Source organism: Rana temporaria, chromosome 8, assembly GCF_905171775.1.
Source record: "Rana temporaria chromosome 8, aRanTem1.1, whole genome shotgun sequence".
NCBI classification, from domain to species: domain Eukaryota; kingdom Metazoa; phylum Chordata; class Amphibia; order Anura; family Ranidae; genus Rana; species Rana temporaria.
Window position 1 is genome coordinate 128,346,192 of NC_053496.1, and position 24,909 is coordinate 128,371,100.

A 24,909-nucleotide genomic window follows, 5' to 3' on the forward strand; every position below is an offset into this window, starting at 1 on the left:
TGTTGAGTCGTGGTTGCACTGCAAGATGCTCTGGCCCCTGGGATTCTCTGATCCCTGGGTGAGACCTCCGGTCTCTTGACTCCTGGCCGGGGCTCCTCTGACCCCTGGGTGAAACCTTCTGTCTCTTGACTCCTGACTAAGGCTGCTCTGACCTCTGGGTGAGACCTCCTGTCTCCTGACTCCTGGCCAGGGCTCCTCTGACCTCTAGGTGAAACCTTCTGTCTCTTGACTCCTGACTAGCGCTCCTCTGACCCCTGGGTGAGACCTCCTGTCTCTTGACTCCTGACTAGGGCTCCTCTGACCCCTGGATGAGACCTTCTGTCTCTTGACTCCTGACTAGGGCTCCTCTGACCCCTGGGTGAGATCTTCTGTCTCTTGAGTCCTGGTCGGGGCTCTTCTGACTCCTGGGTGTCTCCAAACTAGGAGCTCTGAGCTATCCTCAGGCTTGAGTATACAACGACCCTGCACACCTGTGTACTTAAAGGGGAGTTCCAGACTTTTTTTTTTATGTCTATTAAAAGTCAGCAGCTACAAAAAGCATAGCTGCTGGCTTTTAATAAACATACACTTGCCTGTTCCACTGTCCAGCGACGCCCGGAGCTCCGCTCCTCTCCCTCCCCCCCTCTCTGCCGGCGCCTCCATCCTAACTGTGGGCACCAGGCCGTGACAGCTTTCGGCTTTACGGCCGGGCACTTACTGCGCATGCGGTACCTGATTGGACAGGCAATCGCATGCGCAGGAAGCCCCCACTCCCCCCCCCTAAAAAAAATTACATTTGGCATGTAAGGGGGCGAGGAGTGGACTTTTGGGTGTAACTCCGCTTTAAACAGGCGGCAAGAATGCTGTAAGATCTGGACACAGGACTGAAGGTTCCATTCTACCCAATATATTTTGGAAACTGCAAGCTTTCGGGCCCCATCTGGGACTACACAATCCGGAGAAAACCAAAAACACAGCATTCTCCGCTCAGAAATGATAGTCTGGAGTTTCATATTAAGCCTTATTGCAAATCCTGTGCCCTTTTCTCCTACATTTTCAAAGTGGCAGGGCCTGGCACTGTCACAATATCAAGAAAAAGATAAAAGCTTGGGCACGTTTAAGGTAACGAGTAAGGAATGCTACCGATTAAATAAAATTTTGCCGTGACTTCTGGTTTAAATATAAGAACCACCGTGGACCACAATCTTAATTCTGGGAACCAGTTTGAGGTTTAAACCCATCTCTCCAATATATAATAAAGGGCACATTATGTCCATAGAGGTTTTGGTCATATTTTTCACTGTTTAGACCAGGGCTGTGGAGTCGGTAGATAAATGTTCCGACTCCTCAGTTTTATGTACTTCCGACTCCGACTCCTCTGTATTAATATGCAAATGTATTTTATACATTCCTTGAGGGAAAGAAACGCAACCTACCACAGGACTACTGGCTGGGAAGCCAACAGTCTACTGTATTGCACAGTTTAAGCAAAAGACAAACACAATGAAAACAAAGTTTTATTATATTTTTTTTATTAATCAATCAAATGGCTGGATAGTAGCAGCAGGCATAAACATCAGGAACAGGATCTTTACCAGTTCAAAAATACAAACCACATTATTTGGTTGTTTTAGAACAAAAACAAAGCTTATCTATAATGAACCAAAAACAAAATCTGTAAAACCTAGAAATGGTTTATATTAATCTTGAAATGTAGTTATAGGCTTAGCAAATGCAAATCAATTCAATGTAGAGTTCTAAGAAAGAGAATTGCCTCTGCCAGATCCTCTTTCATAGAGGCTCTTAAGTCAGACTTTATTATTTTTAGGGCTGAAAATAATCTTGGAGAGGTAGTTGGGCTGCTGCTTTCTCCTTTTGTGTGCTTATCTGCTGCTAAAGATAGGGCAGTGGGAGGATCCAGGAAGGGGCATTTATTCTAAAACATGATTTTCCTAGGAGAATCCCATAGTCATGTTTAAAGTTTAAGCTAACAATCGGAGTTTACAAGTTTTTATAGCCTTAGGGCTCTTTCACATGGAGCGAACCGTTTCTCGGTCCGCTCCGTATGTCCGCCAAAGCTCAGCGGGGATCCCCGCTGAGCTGTCGGCGGATAGGGCGGTCCCCACACACAGTGCAGGGACCGCCCTGTCTCTGCTCCGCTCTCCCCTATGGGGGACCGGATGCAGACGGTCCGTCTGCATCCGGTCCGTTCCGCCGAACGGAAGAAAAATAGGGTTTCTTCCGTTCGGAAAAGCGGAACCCGACTGACGCGGACGCTAGCGGATGCTCCATCCGCTAACGGACGCGTCCCCATAGGGATTCATTACAAGTCCGTTAACGGACTTGTAATGAACGGACAGACGGAGCGGATGTCTGAAAGGGGCCTAAGCTAAATGACAGCAGTTTTTCCAATGGTTTACAGCTTCAGTCTTGAACTATTGGCCCTCCATTCCCTTCACTTATACAAGTGTCTCACTCTCTAGTCCTGCAAAAAACATATTTATTTAATCCCTTATCAGTGAGAGGCTAGGTTACACATGGACGCTGCGTTCCCTGTAAAAGCAGAACACAACACTATGGAAAGTATAAGTATTGCAGCTCCTAATTGTGCGTTGCGTGCCATATAGTGAAGCACATGAAAAGCATGCTTCTTCACGGTCACTTAACGTGTTCGTTTTGTGGTTACGTGAGGCACTGCATGCATTGGTCTTTATTCTTACAGTAGAGAAGTCATTAATTATAACTTTTTGTGAATTGGGACATTTAAACTTGCTTTTTTTTTTTTTTTATTCCAATCTGAATTTAGTAGGAGTCAGAGTCGGTGCATTGTTTGCCGACTCCGACTCCAGGTACCCAAAATTTCCCCCGACTCCGACTCCTCGACTCCAACTCCGACTCCACAGCCCTGGTTTAGACTATCAGTTTTGTTAATATAAACTGAAAGCATGGTGCCAGTGCAGACGATTTAGAGCATGGTGAGATTTCAGAACTTTCTGGTATAAAAATCACCCCAGTACAATGGCCGTTTAGTTCCAGTTGGACAGAATGTAGAATTTATTCTAGGTGCAAGGACTGACATGCTTCTATTTCCATTCAGTTATATTTATACGGAGGTGGTGATTTTATTAGCTGATTCTGCCGATGTTTGCAAAAATCAAGCTGAACCATGCCACTTAATGTTTATAACCAGTAAGCACATGCTCTTTTTTTATCTAACCTACCTACAGTTCTCTATGGATTATTATTAAACAGCACTATTTTAGGCTTTCCTAAGCGCTCTTGTTGGCACTTGTAGGAACATCTCCCAAGCAGAAACAAGTACTTCTGTGCCAACTCAGATTCCATATATTAGCTGGCAAGATTCAATTGGGTATGAAGACTGTTTTCATGTGGTAATTTGTTTTATAAGGTTTGCAGTGATATAAAGAATATATTTACATAGTTACCTGCAGTTGTTCTTAAAGCCAAAATGTTTTTTTGTCATTTAGACACTACAGTCAAAGAAAATCACTGTAATGCCTCAGGCCTCGTACACACGACTGAGGAACTTGTCGGAAAAGACACATCGTTTTCCTCGACGAGTTCCTTGTTAGGCTTGTCGAGGAACTCGTCAAGCTTGCTTTGCGTACACACCGTCAAGACAAAATCTCCTGGTTCTCAAACGTGGTGACGCACAACACATACAACGGCAGGGGAAGTTCGATTCCACTGGCACAACCCTTGGGGCTGCTTTTGCTAATCTCATGTTACTGCGTGTTAAGTAAAAGTTTGGTCGGAGACGATTTGCACTTTTCAGTCTGTTACAGCGTGAAAAATGTGTTATCTCCATTACAAATGCTACTTTTACTCCCGTCTCATACTTTATTCTGAGCATGCGAGGGTTTTTTAACATACACACCATCGTGTTTCTCGTCGAAAACCAGCCCGACGAGGAAATTGAGACTCCCATTGAGGAAAAAGAGAACTTGTTCTCTTTTTTCCTCGTCGAGTTCCTTGATGGTTTCCTCGATGAAAAACATACACACGACCGGTTTCCTCAGAAAAAAGCTCTGCCACCAAGTTTCTTGATGGATTCTGTCGAATTTCTCGGTCGTATGTATGAGGCTTTATGCACACAACCGGTTTTCCCGTCAGGAAAACTGCCACGACAGCTTTTGGCCGGGAAAACCGTCCGTGTGCATGCTCCATCGTAGTTTTCCTGAGATGTTTGCTTTTTTCCCGCCAGGAATCCTGGCGGTATTTAAGCCGGCAGTTTACCTGTGGGGAAAACCTGCGGTGGAGCATACACATGGCCGGGTTTCCCGACCAAAGCTCTCACGGCAGTTTTCCTGCTGGGTAACCCAGCTGCGTGTAGGGGTAAAAAGCTACCGAGCAGGTTCTCTGTTTACCCGGCGGGAAAACCGATTGTGTGCACAAGGCATAAAGTAAAGAAACTCCTTCTATAGACATTTGTCTCCAAAACAAGTGCCCAATTGAAAGATTTTTCCCTCACTTTCAGGCTGGGTGACTTTGGTCACCAGGAAAAAAAGAAGGGGTAAATTTCCACATTGGGGATACAGCAGTAAAAATCTTTATTGGAGTTCTAGCTCCTTAGCTCTATATCGAAGGCTGACGCGATATAGGATCCGACTTGTGAGACCCCAAGTTGGATGACATGTGACATTCAAAGTCGCGCAACTGTGGAGTCAGGCTAGTGTGAACTAGGGTTGTACCGATACTAGTATCGGGACCGATACCGAGCATTTGCGCGAGTACTTGTACTCGTGAAAATGCTCCCAATGCCTTTGCTGATACCTGGGTTATGAGAAGTCAGAGGGCGGAGAGCGGAGCGCGAGTTCTCAGGCGGGTAAGCTTGCAGGATGCAGCCGCATCATGATCCATCGGTGACTGGAGCCGTCACATTCGGTAAAGGAAGTGACGCTCCATGTTGCCGGTTCACTGTCAGTGCTTGAAAATCACCCATCTTGGTACACCCTGCACTCGGCCACAGTATGCCAGCAGTGGACATCTTGTTACACCCAGCCCACGTAGTTTGGGCTGGGTGTAACAAGATGTCCGCTGCTGCTTTATTGAGGCCGAGTGCAGGGTGTACCAAAATGGGTGTCGCAGAGGCAGCATAGAAAAATAAATCCTCTCCTCAGTCTCCTGCCTATAAGTGCCAGCCATTAATCAGTGACACCTATTAGTCCAATCCATCAGTGCGTGCCACCTCTCGGTGCCCACCAGTGTGTGTGCCACCTCTCGGTGCCCAGCCATCAGTGTGTGCCACTTATTAGTGCTGCCTAATCGCTGCCACCTATCAGTGCTCATCACTCAGTGCATGCCAGTCAGTGCCCATCCATCAGTGCGTACCACCTATCAGTGCGCATTAGTGCTGCATATCAGTGCCACCAGGTTTGAAAGCTGTCACATGACATTAAAAAAAGTATCAGTACTTGTACTCTGTCTTAAAGTGGTATCGGGATAACCCTAGTGTGAACCGAGCCTAAAACTACTGTGCATATATAAAAATTGGCATTAGATACACTTTACTTACACTTTACTTTACTTATACTATGTTGTTTGCAGGTCTACATGTTTAATTGCCTAAGTTTAGTAACCAATTTTATGTTTCAGAGATGTGGATTGTTCCAGAATCTGAAATTTTCAGCATGGGATTGTGGTCCTTCAGCATCGGAGCCCTGGGAGCTGCAGTAGCTGGAATAATACTGGCCAACACCGATTATTTCCTTTCTAAAACTGAGAAAGCCTCTCTAGAATATCTAGGAAATGCCGACCTACAGACTATATCAGATGGTAATGTTAATAGATACTGTCTTGTTTTCGCTTGCACTTAAAATGTTTGTAAGTTCTAGAAAACTGTTTTATGGCTTCTGAATATTCCATCACAAACACATCGTACCAGTGACGTGCTGTATTACACATACTGGATTTTATTTATAACCGTGCCAGAAGAAAAATGATCACAGTCTGTATTGTGCATAGCAATCAATTTTGATTTTCGCATTCATTCTCATACTTCATTCAAAAAAGGAAAGTAATTGTTGTTAGCATTGGGACCTCCATAATTCTCACTCACTCGAATGGGTGGTACAGGGTATTGCTTTTTTATAGTTCACTCCAATGCAGTGGTCTCCAAACTTTCTAAACAAAGGGCCAGTTTAATGTCCTTCAGCCTTTAGAGGGGTCAGACTGGCCATTGGGAATACAAATTGTGGGAGTAAATAGTGAATCTTTGGTGTCCGTAGGAGGAATAGTGTCCTGTCATTGATGTCAGTAGGAGGAATAGTGCCCATCAATGATGTTAGTGGGAGGAATAGTGTCCCATCATTTGAATCAGTGGGAGAAATAGTGTCCCATCAGTGGGAATAATGAATGAATGAAAAACTTATAAAGCGCGGCGCATGCGAACTGAATCGCTTGTGGGCGCTAGTTGTTCGTGTCTCATGACATCAAAAGAGCAGAGTTTTGATCTGTCTTCTGAAAGTCAGGTGGTTTTCCTCCAACCGAATGCTGGTTGGTAAAGCGTTCCATAGTCTAGGACCCTGAAAAGCAAACCTTCTTTCTCCTTTGGACTTATATTTGGTTTTTGGTACCCTGACCAGATTTTGGTCGGTGGATCGCAGAACGCGATTCGAATTGTGAGGTTCTATCTTGTCGCAAAGATATTGCGGAGCCTTCCCATGGATGCACTTATGTGTCAGGCAGAGTGCTTTAAATGCAATTCTGTCTTTTACTGGCAGCCAGTGAAGGGTTCTCAACGAAGGTGAGATTGATTTCCCATTTTTTTTTTTTTTCCCAGTCACCAGTCTGGCGGCCGTATTCTGAACGACTTGCAGACGGGAGATTTGGTACTTTGGGAGTCCGAGGTACAGGGCGTTAGCATAGTCCAGTCTGGAATTCACGATTGTTCCCACCACGACTGCTACGTCGTCTTTGGGGATAAATGGAATAAGTCTGCGTAGTAGGCGCAACAGATGGTGCGCTCCGCTGACTACTGACCCTATTTGTGCGTCCATTGTCATGAAGGTGTCGAAGATGACCCCAAGACTTTTGACTTTGGAGCTAGGGGTGATGATTTGGCCCAGAATGGGCGGGGGTGTCCAGGTTGTTGCCAGTGTCCCATCATTGGTGTCAGTTGGAGAAATAGTGCCCTGTCATTGGTTTCAGTGGGAGGAATTGCTCCCCATCGTTGGTGTCAATTCAAGAAATAGTGCCCCATGATTGGCGTCAATGGGAGAAATAGTGCCCCGTTGTTGTCAGTAGCAGGAATTATACCACATTGTTAGTGTCAGGGGGGTCAATAGTGTCTTATATTAGTGGGAGGGAAAGTACTCAAAGGGCCAGATAAAGGTAAGCAAGTTTGGAGACCACTGCGCTAATGCTTAGAAAATATCCTTGTGTGAGATTACAAGTACCTCATATTTCTTGTGGTGCTTTTTACTGCACTCTAATGCCTTGTACACGCGACCAGTTTTCCCGACGAGAAAACTGCCATTTTTTTAGATCGGTCGGGAAAACCGGTCGTGTGTATGCTCCATAGCAGTTTTCCCAACGAGAAAACTGCCCACAAAAAAAATAGAACCTGCTTTATTTTTTCCTGTCGCGATTCCCGTCAGTCTTTTTCTCGTCGCGAAAACCGCTCGTGTGTATGCTTTTCTGAGGGGAAAAAAATGGCGTTTGTAATGGAGATGGCACATTCGTCACGCTGTAATGGACTGAAAAGCGCGAATCGTCTCTCATCAAACTTTTACACAAGGATCAGTGAAAGCAGCCCAAAGGGTGGCGCCATTTGAATGGAACGTCCCCTTTTATAGTGCCGTCGTACGTGTTGGACGACACCGCGCTTTGGTCGAACGTTTTTTTGACTGAACGTGTGTATGCAAGGCAGGCTTGAGAGGAATCACGTCGGCAAAAACGTCAGGTTTTGGCATGTCAGGAAAACTGTACATGTACAGGGCATAAGAGAGGAAAAGCGGCACAAACTTCACAAGTGATTCTTAAGTTTAGTGATGAGCTCAGACATGTTTGACTAGGATCCAAAGCCACATGTTTGAGCCTGAAAGAAAACGGTCACTTGTAAGGGCCGATCATCTCAGTCCGGGACATCCTGACCCCGCTGCGGCACATTAGCAAGGGTCGTGCATATCTGTGGCTGCAGGGCAGGAAATCCCTTGGCGGTAGATGATTGGCCTGTACAGGTGACCACTGCCTGGTAAGCTTGCACATGTAGGCTTGGATCCTAGTCCAAACATGCCTGAGCTCATCTCTACTCAAGAACAGCAACATCACTTCAATTGATCAATCATTCATGGGCAGTCATAATACAGAATATGTGTTACGAATTATGTCCCTAGATATCTGCATACATGTGGCACTTTAGGCTTCATTTCCACTGGCGTTTTTTACAGCCACTTTTGTTAGCCTTTTTTACAGCTTAAAAACGCCTGTCCATGTTTATTTTGTAAAAAAAAAAAAAAAATGCGGCCGCAGCGTTTTTGCGCTTTTTTAATGTCTGGCGTTTTTACAGCTCTATTGCTGGAGCCACAGAATGCCCTGGTCCTGCGTTTTTTTTACAGCTCAAAAACGCCTATGCCATTTGCACCTCAAAAACGCCTATGTGGGCATGATGCCATAGAATAACATGGACAGGCGTTTTTAAGCTGTAAAAAATGCTCAGGAAAGTGGCTGTAAAAACGCCAGTGGAAATTAAGCCTAATACTTAAAGCGACACTCAGCTCGCCCCACCCCCCTCCTCCTCATGCTTTGTCCCCACTTAACTGTAGTGCTCTTCAAAGCAAATACTCACCTGCACAGCAAATCAAACATTATCCTGCTGCAATCTGCTGTTCCTGTACCACACAGCAGGTCCTGTGCCACCATCTTTGTCTTCAGCTGGCTGCCTCTTCCGGGTGCTGACAGCTAGTTCCGATGACATGCTGCATGCAACCTCCTGGGAGATGTGATGTAAGTGTCCCAGGAGGCTGCAGGACCAGGTACATGTCAGGGCAGAATGGTGGCAGGGGTCGGGGCTAAGAATTAAAAAATATTCCCGCAATTCTACTTGGGGAAGAGGGGAGTGTGAAAGTTTGTCAAGTTCTGCTTATATATATATATATTGTCGTTGTAGATATAGTAGAGGATAATTAAATCCCCATGTCAGGTTTTTTTTTTTTTTTGCTGGAGATATTTTCCTTTAGTTCTTGTCCTGGAGATGCAACAGGAAGTGGGAGGAAATCTGCCAAAGTGAGGGGAATTCCCTTCTTGAACAGTATTATCCCGTAACATTTTTTGTTTTGGGGACAAGGCTAATGCCGCGTACACACGGTCGTTTTCTGCGATGTAAAAAAACGACGTTTTTAAAAACGTCAATTTAATTGATCGTGTGTGGGAGAAAACAACGTTTTATGTCTTCTGAAAAACGACCAAAAAAAATTGAAGCATGCTTCAATTTTATGTGTCGTTTTTCAAAACGTCGTTTTTTACTTCACAGAAATTGACCGTGTGTAGCAAAAACGACGTTTTAAAACAACGTTTTTACACCCGCTCATGCCCAGAAGCTAGTTATGAAGCGAGCTTCAATGGAAAAACGTGGTGAACGTAACCTCGCTTTGCTAGAGCACTGTGAAAAAACGATGGTGTGTAGGCAACATCGTTTTTGAAAAGTGTCGTTTTTTACTTCACAGAAAACGTCGTTTTTTTACATCGCAGAAAACGACTGTGTGTACGCGGCATAACATTTAGCATTTCCCCCACTTTCCTTGACAATGGTCACCAATATAAACAGAATGGTGTAATATCCCAATGGACTCCGATAGCAGTAATCCCCAGCCCTTCTCTAATAAAAATGATTAATTATATGTGCTAATGGGCTTTTGTATTTTTTAGACTAGTCAGCGATTAATTAGGAGTATTGCTGTAAAAAAGCATGAATACATTTTAAAATTATTTTCATTTTTAAGTTTTATTCTGCCATATTCTAATTAAAGGGGGTTGTAAAGTCTTGTTTTAAAAAAATAAATAAAATTACAAACATCATACTTACCACCTCTGCAAGGGTTTTTCAGAGTGGCCTGATCCTCCTCTTCTGGGGTCCCTCCGCGGCACTCCTGACTATTCCTTTTCTCTATTCCCCCGACGGAGAAGTGACTTCTTTGGGGGGCACTCGTGTGGGTGCACACCCATGTCCTGCTGCTGTGTCCTTTGACACAGACAGCAGGATCCGGCCCCTCCCCCCGGCTCCCACGTCATTGGATTTGATTGACAGCAGCGGGAGCCAATGGCCTATCGATCTATCCAATGAGGACCCGAGACACCGGCTGGAGCTGGTGTGCTCGTCCCCGTCGCTGGAAATACCGGGTTCAGGTAGGTAAAAGGGGGGCTCTGGGGGCTGCTGCATCACAGAAGGGTTCACCTTAAGCCCTCATTCACACGAGGCGGACACCAACGCTACAGAGTCCACCAGCTTAGCGGGAGATCTCTCCGCTGAGCCGGCAGATGACAAGTCCCTCTTTGCTCACTGAGCAGGGAGTGGATTGTCGAGCACCGTTGTCTCCTATGGAGAGATTTGATGAAAATGGACAGCATGTCTGTTTTCATCAGATCTCACCCGATCCGCAATGGACGGATGGCGACTTATCGCCATCCATCTGATTTTGGCGGATCAGATGTCACCGGACATGTCCCCGCTGACATCCTTGCATGGAGCGGCTGTTCAGGTCCATCGACAAAACTGACAGGCGGCCCGCGGACCTGAGCGGTCCGACCGTGTGAAAGGGGCCTAATGCATAGAATTTTATTAAGGTGAAAAACCATGAGGGTTTACAACCCCTTTAAGAGTGAAAAAAAAAAAAAAAAAAATAATAATATTTTATAACTCTTTTGTAACTCAAATAGTATTCAATAAATTAAAAGTCTACCTCTGACTAGTGGAAAGCTGCTTTTTGATAGGAATCCAAAAAAAACAGCAGAATCATCATTGCTGCAGGCGAAGAGAATTTTGTATTAAATATTAACAGAGATCCAGTCCCTGGCTGACTCAGCAAAAACTATTCTACCTGATTAATGGACTGCTGCATGTTCAAGCACTGTTTGCATTGAGACTAATTCCCTTTTGTATAGAAAATAAACTATCTGGTTTAGTATAAATTCTTCATACGTGATGTGTGATCCGTAGATCAAAGATATCTGTTTTTGTTGCTATCTGGAAGTGCCCTGCATAATATGGAGCCTACTTCAGCACTGGCTCTGTACAGAAACAGAACTAGTCCGTAGAAGAATATTCAATATCCAATGAAAACATGTATATTATATTGGTGCATCACTAGCTCTAATGCCGCGTACACACCATCACTTTATGTGATGGAAAAAAAACAAAATTTTCTGTGAAGTAAAAAACGACGTTTTTGAAACTTCAATTTTCAAAGACGAAGTTGCCTACACACCATCGTTTTTTCACAATGCTCTAGCAAAGCGAGGTTACGTTCACCACTCTTTTCCATTGAAGCTCGCTTCATAACTAGCTTCTGGGCATGCGCAGGTGTAAAAACGTTGTTTTAAACGTCGTTTTTTGCTACACACGGCCAATTTCTGTGAAGTAAAAAACGACGTTTTGAAAAACGACACCTAAAATTGAAGCATGCTTCAATTTTTTTTGTCGTTTTTCACAAGACCTAAAACTACGTTTTCCCCCACACACGGTCATTTAAAGTGACGTTTTTTTAAAAACGTCGTTTTTTTTCATCACATAAAGTGATGGTGTGTACGCGGGATTACTCATAGAATGCCGCAATCCTGAACTTGCAGTATTATTGTGGGTATATCATTGGTGTTAAAATTTAAAAATTAAATAAACAATATTTAATTTCTATTTTTTTAAAGCGCCCCTGTCCCTGTGTGCTCACTCTCAGAAGCGAATGCATATGTACGTCCCCCTACATATCTAAACGGCATTCAAACCACATATGTGAGGTATCGCCGTGAACATGGGAGCAATAATTCTAGCCCAAGATATGGGCAAGATTAAATGCAATGTTGTGTAAAATAAAAAGTGTGAATAGATGCAGATTGTAATATACAGTTTGATGGTTATAATATCCAAGATCATAATTGCACATCATAACTCCAAATGTTCCTATAACTAGTGGTAAAATTGTTTTCTCTATAACTTAGATGCTGATGGTACATAGGCTAGGGAACTCAGGAAGAGGATCTACACTCTTTAGAATCCTGTTGTGCCTCTGCATGACACATATTGCTCAGAAGCATGGTAGGCAGTGCCGGCCCAAGACATTGTGCTGCCTGGTACCAAGAATGAAATGCTGCCCCCCACCCCAATAAAATAAAAATTACACCCACCAAAATGCCCACACATGCATTATTTTATATCATGATAACTAAAGTGGACCTATCATGGCTCTATACATGTATATAGGAGTATAAAGAGGACCTGTTATGGTTGTTTACATGTATAGAAGTATAAAAAGGACCTGTTATGGCTCTATTCATGCAATTAGCCCCACAGTGGAGCGGAGAGCAGAACGGGAGGAGCGGCCGGGCGGCAATTAGCCCCACAGTGGAGTGGAGTGGAGAGTGGAGCTGGTGGAATGGGATGGCGGGCGGCAATTTGCTGCCCCCCTTAAAGTGCTGCCTGGTACAATGGTACCATCGGGTCCTATGGTAGGGCCGGCCCTGATGGTAGATTAGAATGTCCAATTGCAGAGACTCTTGTCCTCTAGTACATCATTGGTTGCTAGATGCTGTCTTCTGTGCAGCTGGCATCATATCAACCATTGAAGCACCCCTGACCTCATTTAGCTCCTAGCTAGAAGATTCCCATCATTACCCAAATATGGCCAAGTCAAAAGCATATTTAGGTAATGACGTCGGTAAACATCTCCGCCCATTTTTTTAGGCCATGGCATCCCTCCGCTGAACGAGTCGGGGAGTCATTGGTTGTTAGGATGCCGGAGCCTACTACTGGAAACATAGCCACCACGATCCCTGTGCAGGAAGTTGTCACAGTTATGACCGATTCCTAGCACAAAACTCCTCCCTATGATCCCAGGTATCTTTCTGTATACCAGCTCAGCGGTTCCCTTAAAGCGGTTCTCCACCCTAAAGTGGATTCCCGCTGATCGGAACCCTCCCCCCCCTCCGGTGTCACATTTGACACCTTTAAGGGGGGAGGGGGGTGCAGATACCTGTCTAAAGACAGGTATTTGCACCCACTTCCGGCCACACGCTACGGGCAAAAGACAGGTTTTTCTGACTTCCCGTCTGTCGCCCGTTGTGTGCTGGGAACACTCGGCTCCCAGCACACAGCGTGTGAGCCAATCGGCGGGCGCAGCGCGACTCGCGCATGCGCCGTAGGGAACCGGGCAGTGAAGCCGCAGCGCTTCACTTCCTGGTTCCCTCAGCGTGGATGGCGGGGGGAGCAGCAGAGAGACGAGCGATCGCTCCTCCTCTGCTGCGATCAGCGCTGGACTCCAGGACAGGCAAGTGTCCTAATATTAAAAGTCAGCAGCTGCAGTATTTGTAGCTGCTGGCTTTTAATATTTTTTCCCCATGGCACATCCGCTTTAAAACTGCCATTTTTTTCGGAGAACTGGTGGTAATCTTTATCAAGTCTGTTACAACCATAGGGACAAATTCCTAAATTGCCGGAAATAAAAACCACCTGAATCTGGCACATGTGTTCAGTCTTCTGCACTGTAATGCCGCATACACACGATCGGATATTCTGTCAACAAATTTTTGATGTGAGCTTTTTGTTGGAAATTCCGACCGTGTGTAGGCTCCATTGGACATTTGCTGTCGGAGTTTCCGACAATAAAAATTTGAGAGCTGGTTTTCAAATTTTCCGACAACAAAAGTTCTTGTTGGAAATTCCGATCGTCTGTAGCCAATTCCGAAGCACAAGAATCCTACGCATGCTCGGAATCAATTCGCTGTATGCTCGGAATCATTGAACTTCATTTTTTTTAGCTCGTTGTTGTGTTGTACGTGACCACGTTCTTGACGTTCAGAATTTCCGATAACATTTGTGTGATCATGTGTATGCAACACAAGTTTCAGCCAACATTCCGTCGGAAAAAAATCCACAGTTTTGTTGTCGGCATTTCCGATCGTGTGTACGCGGCATTACAGTGCTTTTCTGAATTAGGTGCAGGCCATTTTCTATACTGCTAGAAAAGTGTTGTAACTCCTTATCAAATTCCCCTCAGGATGTTTTTGTCTTTTCTCTTGAGAGATATGCCGTCACTTCTTGTCCTGAGAGGATTTGATTGAAGATCTCTACAACGGGCAACAAATCACAAAGGATCTGACTTTTCCCTGTTCTATGTAACACAAAATAAAATAAAAAATCAATAGAGCTTAGCTTCAATTTGTAAGTTTATGAACACTTCTGGGAAGATTAAGCCACAGTCGTAATTTCGTTTTCTTCTTTTAAGAAGGATTTAAAGAGGAACAGTTGCATGCTGCTCTAACAAGATAAACCATTGTGTTCAAATCCAGTTTTTCGGGAAACTTACTATATCAATTCTTTACTGCTGCCTTTCACAAGGGACTATGACCTAGCCCTGGCCACCCAGCAATACTACATCATCAGTGCTTTCCAGGGAGCTCTCAATGAAACTGGGAGATCTTGGGGGAAAAATGTCATGGGGTTTCAGACCTCCTAAGTACCCCTTTAACCAAATGGTAAGGAAGCCTCTTGAAATGGGAAAAGGTTAATTAAATGAGACAACGAAAGACAAACCATCTTTTGGAAACATTAGGCCATGAAATTCAATAACCTCTCTTTAAACCTTTTTTTAACCATAAACAAGTCAAGTATTTTTAAAATAAACCTCACAAACCAAAGCTCCGTCACCAAGACTCAAGCTGAATGTAGGGGTGCGATCAGCGGGTGCCAGCCAATGATTGACCACTGGCACTCACTGATCGGCGAAAAGGATGACAGGACAGAGCTCTGAATTTAAAGAGGGGGTTCACCCAAAAAAAAAATAATCATTTTACACACATTAGAGCCAGCATAGTATGGGCATTTACATTCGGCGTTTTTTTATTTTTTTTTCTCTCTGTACATACCTTTTTATATTCTGTGTTTGTCCAGGGCTTCCAGGTTCCGATGACTGCAGGACTGGGCGTTCCTATCCTTCCGTTTGATGATTGACGGCTTGTGAAACAGGTGACCAGTTGTACAACGCGCGTCACCAGATGTAGGGAAATAGCCGAACTGCAAGTTGGGACTATACGGCGCCTGTGCAGTCAGCTCTACACGGCGGGCGCAGGCGCCGTATAGTGCCGACTCGCAGCTCGGATATTTCCGGAAATCTGGTGACGCGCGTTGTGCGACAGGTCACCTGTTTCTCAAGCCGTCAATCATCGAACCGAAGGATAGGAACGCCCAGTCCCGCAGTCATCGGAACCCTGAGGCAGGGATAGGAACGCCCAGTCCCGGAGTCATCAGAACGCGGAAGCCCTGGATCAAATCAAAATATAAAGGTAAGTACGGAGAATAAAAAAAAAACTGCCAAAAGTATATGCCCTTACTATGCTGGCTCTAATGTTAAAAAATTGTTTTTAGGGTGAACCTCCACTTTAAACAATACAAAGCTCTGTCCTGTCAGCGGGGATGTGTTCGTTTTTTTTTTTTTTCCATTTCCCTGCAAAGCCAGGGATAAAATCCGGCACATCCCTTAGGCCTCGTACACACGGCCGAGGAACTCAACGTGCCAAACACATCGAGTTCCTCGGCCAGTTCAGCACTGAAGCCGCCGAGGAGCTCGGCGGGGCGAGAGCTCCCATAGAACAACGAGGAAATAGAGAACATGTTCTCTATTTCCTCGCCGAGCTCCTCGTCGGCTTCCTCGGCCGAAAGTGTACACACGGCCGGGTTTCTCGGCAGAATTCAGCCAGAGACTCGGTCGGAAGCTGAATTCTGCCGAGGAAACTGGTCGTGTGTACGGGGCCTCAGTAAGTTGCTTATCACTGCCATTACTAGTATAAAATAAATAAATACAAATTCCAGTATGTATAGTTTGTAGATGCTATAACTTTTGTGCAAGCCGATCCATATACTCTTATTGTGCTACAAAAATATGTAGCAGAATACAGTGCATCCAGAAAGTATTCACAGTGCTTCACTTTTTACACATTTTGTCATGTTAAAGCCTTATTCCAAAATGAATTGAATTAATTATTTTCCTCAAAATTCTACCAACAATACCCCATAATGACAACGTGAAAGAAGTTTGTTTGAAATCCTTGCAAATTTATTACAAATAAAAAATGGGAAAAAAAAACATATGTACACAAGTATTCACAGCCTTTGCTCAGTACTTGGCCACTCAAGGACGTTCACAGAGTTGTCCTGTAGCCACTCCTTTTGTTTATCTTGGCTGTGTGCTTAGGGTCGTTGTCCTGTTGGAAGATGAACCTTTGGCCCAGTCCAAGTTCCAGAGGGCTCTGGAGCAGGTTTTCTTCAAGGATGTTTCTGTACATTACCACTCCATGTTGGAGTATAAGCAATCAGCATGGATTCATGAAGAATCGTTCTTGCCAAACCAATCTATTAAAGTGGAAGTAAACCCTTCAATTTCATAGTTACAAAAACCGTTAACATTCCCGGCATGCCGGAAATGCTAGCTGTCACATTTGTTTGTGCTCTCAACCAAACTGCCAAACCATCCAATGGCTGGTTTCATAACAGGTCACATGTACAGCATCATGGCAGTTGCAGATTAAACAGAGGTCAAGATGGCTGCTTCCTTGGCTGAAAACGATAGGAGGGTTTACTTCCACTTTAACCTTCTATGGGGAGGTGAACTGCCATCTAGATAAAAAAAGGTCCGTAGATGTGGTGTATGTGGATTTTGCAAAAGCATTTGACACAGTTCCCCATAAATGTTTATTGTACAAAGCAAGGTCAGTTAGCATGGACCATAGGGTGAGTTCATGGATTGAAAACTGGCTACAAGGGCGAGTTCAGAGGGTGGTGAAAAATGGGGAGTACTTCGCATGGTCAGGGGTGAGTAGTGGGGTCCCCCAGGGTTCTGTTCTGGCACCAATCCTATTTAATTTGTTCATAAACGACCTGGAGGATGGGGTAAACAGTACAATCTCTGTATTTGCGGACGATACTAAGCTAAGCAGGGCAATAACTTCTCCGCAAGATGTGGAAACCTTGCAAGAAGTTCTGAACAAATTAATGGGGTGGGCAACTACATGACAAATGAGGTTTAATGTAGGAAAAATGTAAAATAATGCATTTGGGTGTCAAAAATATGAATGAAATCTACTCACTAGGGGGAGAACCTCCTGGGGGAATCTAGAATGGAGAAGGACCTGTGGGTCCTAGTAGATGATAGGCTCAGCAATGGCATGCAATGCCAAGCTGCTGCTTACAAAGCAAATAGAATATTGGCATGCATTAAAAAGGGGATTAACTCCAGGGATAAAACAATAATTGTCCCACTCTACAAGACTCTGGCTGGAATATGCCATCCAGTTCTGGGCACCAGGTCTCAGGAAGGATGTACTGGAATTGGAGCGGGTACAAAGAAGGGCAACAAAGCTAATAAAGGGTCTGGAGGATATTAGTTATGAGGAAAGGTTGCGAGCACTGAACTTATTCTCTCTGGAGAAGAGACGCTTGAGAGGAGATATGATTTCAATTTCCAAATACCATACTGGTGACCCCACAATAGGGATAAAACTTTTTCGAGGAAGGGAATTTAATAAGACACGTGGTCACTCACTAAAATGAGAAGAAAAGAGGTTTAACCTTAAACTGTGTGGAGGGTTCTTTACTGTAGAATCGGCAAGGATGTGGAACTCCCTTCCACAGGCGGTGGTTTCAGCGGGGGGCATCGATAGTTAAAAAAAAAACTGTTGGATAAGCACCTGAACGACTGCAACATATAGAGATATACAACGTAATACTGACATATATATTCACACACATGGGTTGGACTTGATGAACTTGTGTCTTTTTTCAACCTCACCTACTATGTAACATAAACTTAATTGTAAAAAAGCCGTTTCATGTTGTAAGTTCCTCCTGTCTGCTGGCCATCTCTTAACATAAGGTCCTGGAATTGCATGCTGTAAAGCTTCTCCCCCGCTGTTTACTTTTAATTTCTATGGACTATATATCCCATGGTACCTTGCTGCTTGCAAGCCATGATTCCTGTAGTGACTCTGCCTCCATAGACTCTTTCTCTCAGCTCCTCTGTAGTTCAAAAGGCAGACTCTGTAAAATGTGTATGCAAGATAATGGCACTGCAACCCAATTGTGCAGTTAGGGCCAGCAAGAGCTCTCTGTTTCCACTCGCCTTGCCTGACGTGCAGTTTTTACCCTTCCATGTGAATAAAGTCGGCAAACGGGTGAGGACAATTTTTTTTAATCCTATTTCATCCAAAGGAGTACATATGTTCCAAACAGAGCCAACACTACCGCGTTTCAGCCTATCAAGGTCTTACTCATAGCTCAACATGGAAGGACTCTGAAATGTGTGACGCAGCAGTGCCTACTCACAGGACATAGTGACTATGTGTCACAGAATTCAAGAAAGTTTAAGTACATGTGTGGGGGGGGGGGGGTCTTCACAACGTAAGTTTACTCATTTCAATATCAGTCAGATTAATAGGAGTAGGTTGGAAATCGGTAAAATACAACATGGAAATGAATATGTGACTTTACATGTTGACCATAGATACTCTTTAATAATGATAGACAACGGAACCTAAAATTGACAATTTTTCTGCAGAATCAAGGACTTTCAAAGCTAAAGAACTGTGGGAGAGGAATGGAGCCGTGATAATGGCTGTACGAAGACCTGGCTGTTTTTTGTGCAGAGAGGTAAATGACAAGTAGCATAAGTTGCATATCACACTTTTGTATTCATTACTTACCTGTGTTCATTATAATCTAATATTATAATCGGAATAATGTGCTGTCTACACTACAGTGTAAAGATATTAAAGAGCCACGCAGAGCAAGGCAACACGTCCACTTAAAGCGCAGAGTTTCACCCAAAAGTGGAAGCTCCGCTTGTCAGCCTCCTCCCTTCCTCCCCCCTCCCCTTCCGTTGACACATTTGGCACCTTTCGGGGGGGGCTTCAGCCATGACTAAGCGCTGAAGTACAGCGTGAAACGCGTCGGCCTATACTGTATCTGTTGCTTGCGGTGAATGCATGTGCATTTGAAAATAAAGACCAACTTTGTTTTAGTTATTTTGGAGTGCGGCCGTCCAGAGTTTTTTTCGTCCATTTGCTACAATCAGCATCGCCAGCACCCTGGTGGTTCAACAGCCCTTAATGATACATGAGGCTCACCTGGAGCGGTGAAAGATTTGTCTTTCGGGGGGGGGGGGTACCTGTTTTTGACAAGTACCCATCCCTACTTCTGAGGCCTCGTACACACGGGCAAACATGTCCGATGAAAACGGTCCGCGGACCGTTTTCATCGGACATGTTAACTGGGATCATTTGGTCTGATGGCTGTACACACAATCAGACCAAATTCCTCGCGGACAGGATACGCGGTGACGTGGCCGCGGCGACGTGCGCGACCCTGGAAGGTCAATGCTTCCACGCATGCGTCGAATCACTTTGACGCATGCGAGGGCTTTCGGCCGAGCGGACATGTCCGGTGAGTCATACAGACGACCAAACATGTCTGACGGACAGGCTTCCAGCGGACATGTTTCTTAGCATGCTAAGAAACATTTGTCCGCTGGAAACTTGTCCGCTCGGCCGGGAATCCGGTTCGGTCGCCCGTACAGACAACCGTACATGTCCGCGGAAACCAGTTTCAGCAAACATGTTCGGTCGTGTGTACGAGGCCTGAGAGATCTCCCCCATGGTGAGATCACTCGGAAGTTTGGTCCTCCTCCTCCTTCCACAAAGAAAAGAGAAAAAAGAAAGAAGACAGGGAGGGGAAAAAGGGATATTTCCTCTCCACGTAGAGATGATCCCCCCCCCCCCACCCCAATATCTGCTAGTACTACACTATTCCTATGCAAAGCTCATATAACAACTCCCTAAATTTATAAGATGTAAAGAGAGATTTCCATAGGAACCACACTTCCAGAAGTTTGGGATACTTTTCATTTAGTGTAACTGGCAATTCCTCCATTCCTTATAGATAGGGTTGTCCCGATTACCACTTTTTTAGGACCGAGTACAAGTACCGATACTTTTTATCAAGTACTCGCCGATACCGATCCTTTTTTTAAATCTCATGTGTCAGTAGTTTTTTATTTTTTATTTATTTATTTTTACAATTTTTTTTTTATTTTTTTTTACAATTCTTTATTATTATTTTTTAAGGGGGGTGGGGGGGAAATGTACATTGTCGGTGTGTTTTTTATTTAAATTTTTATTCTTTACAACTCATTTTTTTATTGCAATTCCTTTTTTTATCAGCCCTGTTGGGGGGTCTTTGGTGAGATATCAGGGGTGTTAACCGACCTCTGACATCTCCCCTCTGAGACAGAGAAAGGGACTAGGGACACAAATTCCCCAGTCCCTTTCTCTACAGCCTCAGCTGCGCTGAAAATGAAAGGAGAGAAGCCAGCGGGAGGTTACAATGTTTCATTTATGTGAATGGACAGAGTCAGTGAGGTAGGCTCCTACCGCCGCTCTCCATCCTGACAGATCGAGGGGGGCATGACGGTGGAAGCAAGGAGGGGGGCATGACGGCGGCAGCAAGGAGGGGGGCATGACGGCGGCAGCAAGGAGGGGGGCATGACGGCGGCAGCAAGGAGGGGGCATGACGGCGGCAGCAAGGAGGGGGCATGACGGCGGCAGCAAGGAAGGGGCATGACGGCGGCAGCAAGGAGGGGGCATGACGGCGGCAGCAAGGAGGGGGCATGACGGCGGCAGCAAGGAGGGGGCATGACGGCGGCAGCAAGGAGGGGGGCATGACGGCGGCAGCAAGGAGGGGGCATGACGGCGGCAGCAAGGAGGGGGCATGACGGCGGCAGCAAGGAGGGGGCATGACGGCGGCAGCAAGGAGGGGGCATGACGGCGGCAGCAAGGAGGGGGCATGACGGCGGCAGCAAGGAGGGGGCATAATGGGGGCAGCAAGGAGGGGGGCATGACGGCGGCAGAAAGGAGTGGGGAAACGGCAGCAGCACGGAGGGAGGGAGGCATGATGGCAGCACGGAGGGGGGGACACACGACGGCAGGACGGAGGGGGACATGACGGCAGCATGGGGGGACACGGCAGCAGGACGGAGGGGGGCAGCACGGAGGGGGGACACGGCGGCAGCATGGAAAAAGTTGGCAGCACGGAGGGGGACAGCAGCAGAATGGAGGGGGAATGGAGGAGGAAACGAGGACAGACAGCGGTGATCAGTGCTTGTAACTCCCCCACCGCACTGATCACCCTGACTGTCCAGGTATCGGGTGAAGCATCGGAGCATTTGCACCGAGTACAAGTACACAGGCAAATGCTCGGTATCGGTTCCGATACCGATACTAGTATCGGTATCGGGACAACCCTATATTGCATTTCATCAACCCACTCCCTCAAGCTAGGAGGGGTAGGAGACCTCCAAAATTTTGGTATTATCACTGTAGCGGCTATCAGAAAAAAATGTAGGAGGCCTTCCTTAGAATCTTTCATAGTACCCGGTAAAATTGACAATAACGCTATTCGAGGGACACAGGTTATTTGAGACCCTGAAGTGGACTTTAAAGCGGAACTAAACACCCCAGTATTCTCACATCTGCTTTCCATTGATGCAGCGATTACATCCCTCACCAGCCACTGGTATTAATAATGCAAGCATGGGCTGCCATCAGTCAGGATGTGGCCCAGAAGTTGATTGGCAGCATGCCAGGGCCAATTGCAAAGGTCTTGAAGGGTCAACACTGCAAATATTGAGAAAATAAAAAAATGGGAGAGGGATCTCATAAGAGAGCCAGTGCATTTCTAGTGCAACTTAAGGCAAATGGCACGGTTTCCCTTCCAGTTCAGGCCAGGCCAGTTCACACCATCAGGTTGTGGTGATGTGCGTTGAAGAAAAGTACAGTGCAGCTGTAGAAACATACACACAATCCACTGCACCACATTGGGGACAGTAGAGCCTAATGAACTGAACTTTGTGACATTTTAATATTTTAATAAAGTCGTTCCCCCCCCCCAACAAAAGTACTGCTGCCCACGCACCACGCTTTGGTGTGAACGGGTCTTAAAGGAACACTAAAGGTTCGTTTTTTATTGGATCAATTGATTGCTGTAAGCTAGAGCATTTAAATATCACTTACCTCGTTTTTCCTTTTGACCTCCAAAATACAGTAATCCAGGTTGGAAAATGCCTGTCTCCCCTCGCCTTGCTTTCCACCAGCATCTGAGCTGTTTTGCATGGTGGAAAGCAGAATGTGCTCACCCCCTCCCTATGACTACAGCCCTGCGTGAAGATGCTCTCTTATCCCTCACAGGCATGGAGGCTAAGCCTAATGGGAACTGTAGTTCCCATTAGGCCGTGATGTAGCAAGAATGAATGCGCACCGCAAACCAGGAAGTCAGTGAGAATAATGATTCAGGAGTGACGGAGGTGAATAAAACGGCTCGATTTCAACAGGTATCAAACTAGTTATAATGCAAAACATTACTTTTTTACTTTATCAGCTACTGTCAGATTTTAATTTAAGAGGAAAATATTTTTGTCTTTACAACCCCTTTAACCCCCTTGGCGGTAAACCCGAGCGTGACTCGGGGTGGGTTTCCAATGTTAGGATCGGTATCCCCGAGTCACGCTAGGGGTGGACGTGCAGAGTGTGCAGCGGCGCGGCTTACCTTCTCATTGGATCCACAGGCAAGTTACTTACCTTGTCCCTGGATCCAGCGATGCCACCCTGCTGTGTAAACGAGCGGGTCCTCCTCGCTCGATTCACAGTCTCCCGTGTGCCGCCGATCTCCGTTCCCTGCGACGTTACGACGCAAAAAATTCAAAAAAGTAAACAAACACATTACATACAGTATACTGTAATCTTATAGATTACAGTACTGTATGTAAAAAATACACACCCTTTGTCCCTAGTGGTCTGCCCAGTGTTCTGCATGTACTTTTATATAATAAAAACTGTTCTTTCTCCCTGCAAACTGTAGATTGTCCATAGCAACCAAAAGTGTCCCTTTATGTCAAAAATGGTTTTAGATCAGCTAGAAAACAGCGATAATAAATTATAATCACTTGCAGAATTGTGCGATAGCGATTTGTGGGGAAATTCGTCATAAAAAATAAAAGTAATGACAACGACAATTCTGCAACTGAGCAAATTTCAGTGATTTTGAGTTAATTACATTATTGAATAATTTTTATTATTATTATATTTATTATTTGTTATAATTATTTATTATATTATAATTTATAATTTTGTTTTAAAAAAAAAAATGTCATACCCGGGATGCCTACAAGACTCTTGTTTGGTCAGATTTAAGTGAGTTATTCCTAAAAATTACAGGCCTACAGTATAAAACGCCAAATTTCCTTGCAAAATAATTGTACCGCTTTTGGTACGTAATTCCAGACAGAATCATACCGCCAGGGAGGTTAAGTCATGCCCTTGCACTTCCTGACCAAGAATTTACTTATGGCATTTGTATCTAAAAGGCTTTAAACGATGCCTGAAGTGAATCATAACATTAATAAAAAAAATCCACGCAGATTCAAAAAAATGTATATACTGTACAATGTAAAATGGCTCAAACTCTGCTGAGCCTAACAATTCATACCATAGCAATTTGTTTGGGTTATCCTACTAGCAGTTGATTTCCTTGAGCGACATCTAGAACAGGTACTATGAGTTCCCTTTCTAGCTTACATACCAGAAAAATGACATTCTGCAACAGATTTATCTTAAGAACTGTGGAAGATATTACCGGTGTTTCTCCATTATTACTCTAAAGACCTGAGATTATCACAACAAAAGGCACGTCAGAAATCTGCTCATTCAGAGGGAACTTGGTAAACAATCCACTAGTAAATTCTTAACTTGGTAACCTGGGGTGAACTTCTCACGTATAGTTCTGTGAAGGTAGCTGAACAAAACCGAGGATTCTTGTTTTGTAGGCTTTTTTTTTTTTTTGTATGTGTATAAAAAATAAAAAAAGCATTTAAAGCAAAAAAATTTGAACACAGTACAGTAAGTGGTACAAAATAGTACAGTAAGTCAGCAAAGGATAAAGCATAATGAGGATTTAGGCCGCGTACACACGATCGGTTAAACCGATGAACGGTCTGATGGACCGTTTTCATTGGTCCAAAACGAATCGTGTGTTGGCGCCATCGGTTATTTATCCATCGGTTAAAAAAAAGCCAACTTGTTTTAAATTTAACCGATGGAATACCTAACCGATAGAAAAAAATGAACGTTTGTAGGCACAACTGTCGGTTAAAAATCCACGCATGCTCAGAATCAAGTCGACGCATGCTTGGAAGCATTGAACTTCATTTTTTTCAGCACGTCATTGTGTTTTACATCACCGCGTTCTGACACGATCGGGTTTTTAACTGATGGTGTGTAGGCACGACGGACCATCAGTCAGCTTCATCGGTTAACCGATGAAAACCGGTCCATCAGACCTTTTTCATCGGATGGACCGATCGTGTGTACAGGGCTTGAAAAAAGTATATTTCTAGTAATAGATTGAACTTGTAAAGACCATGGGGTTAATTTACTTACATAGTTACATAGTTAGTCAGGTTGAAAAAAGACACAAGTCCATCCAGTTGTCCATCCAGTTGTCCATCCACTTAGGCTTGGTTCACACTGGTGCGACATATGCTCTGATTTTGGGAGCATATGTCGCATGATGTGTATAAATCAATTCCCTATGAGAGCCACCTTAACCCCTTCCCGACCAGCGCAATGGCACGGGTGAGCAAAATCGCGATTGCGGCGAAAAGA

At 44.7% G+C, this 24,909-nt stretch overlaps 1 protein-coding gene across 2 annotated transcripts in view; it reads left to right on the plus strand.

Moving 5' to 3' along the window:
• Positions 1-24,909, plus strand: part of PRXL2A (peroxiredoxin like 2A) — a 93,260-nt gene that overhangs the window by 39,954 nt on the left and 28,397 nt on the right. For both annotated transcript variants that reach the window (XM_040320713.1, XM_040320714.1), the window contains exons 2-3: positions 5,596-5,775; positions 18,756-18,847. In XM_040320713.1, coding sequence (XP_040176647.1) covers positions 5,598-5,775; positions 18,756-18,847 — 270 coding nt within the window. In that variant the 5' untranslated portion in view covers positions 5,596-5,597. The remainder of the gene's footprint in view (positions 1-5,595; positions 5,776-18,755; positions 18,848-24,909) is intronic.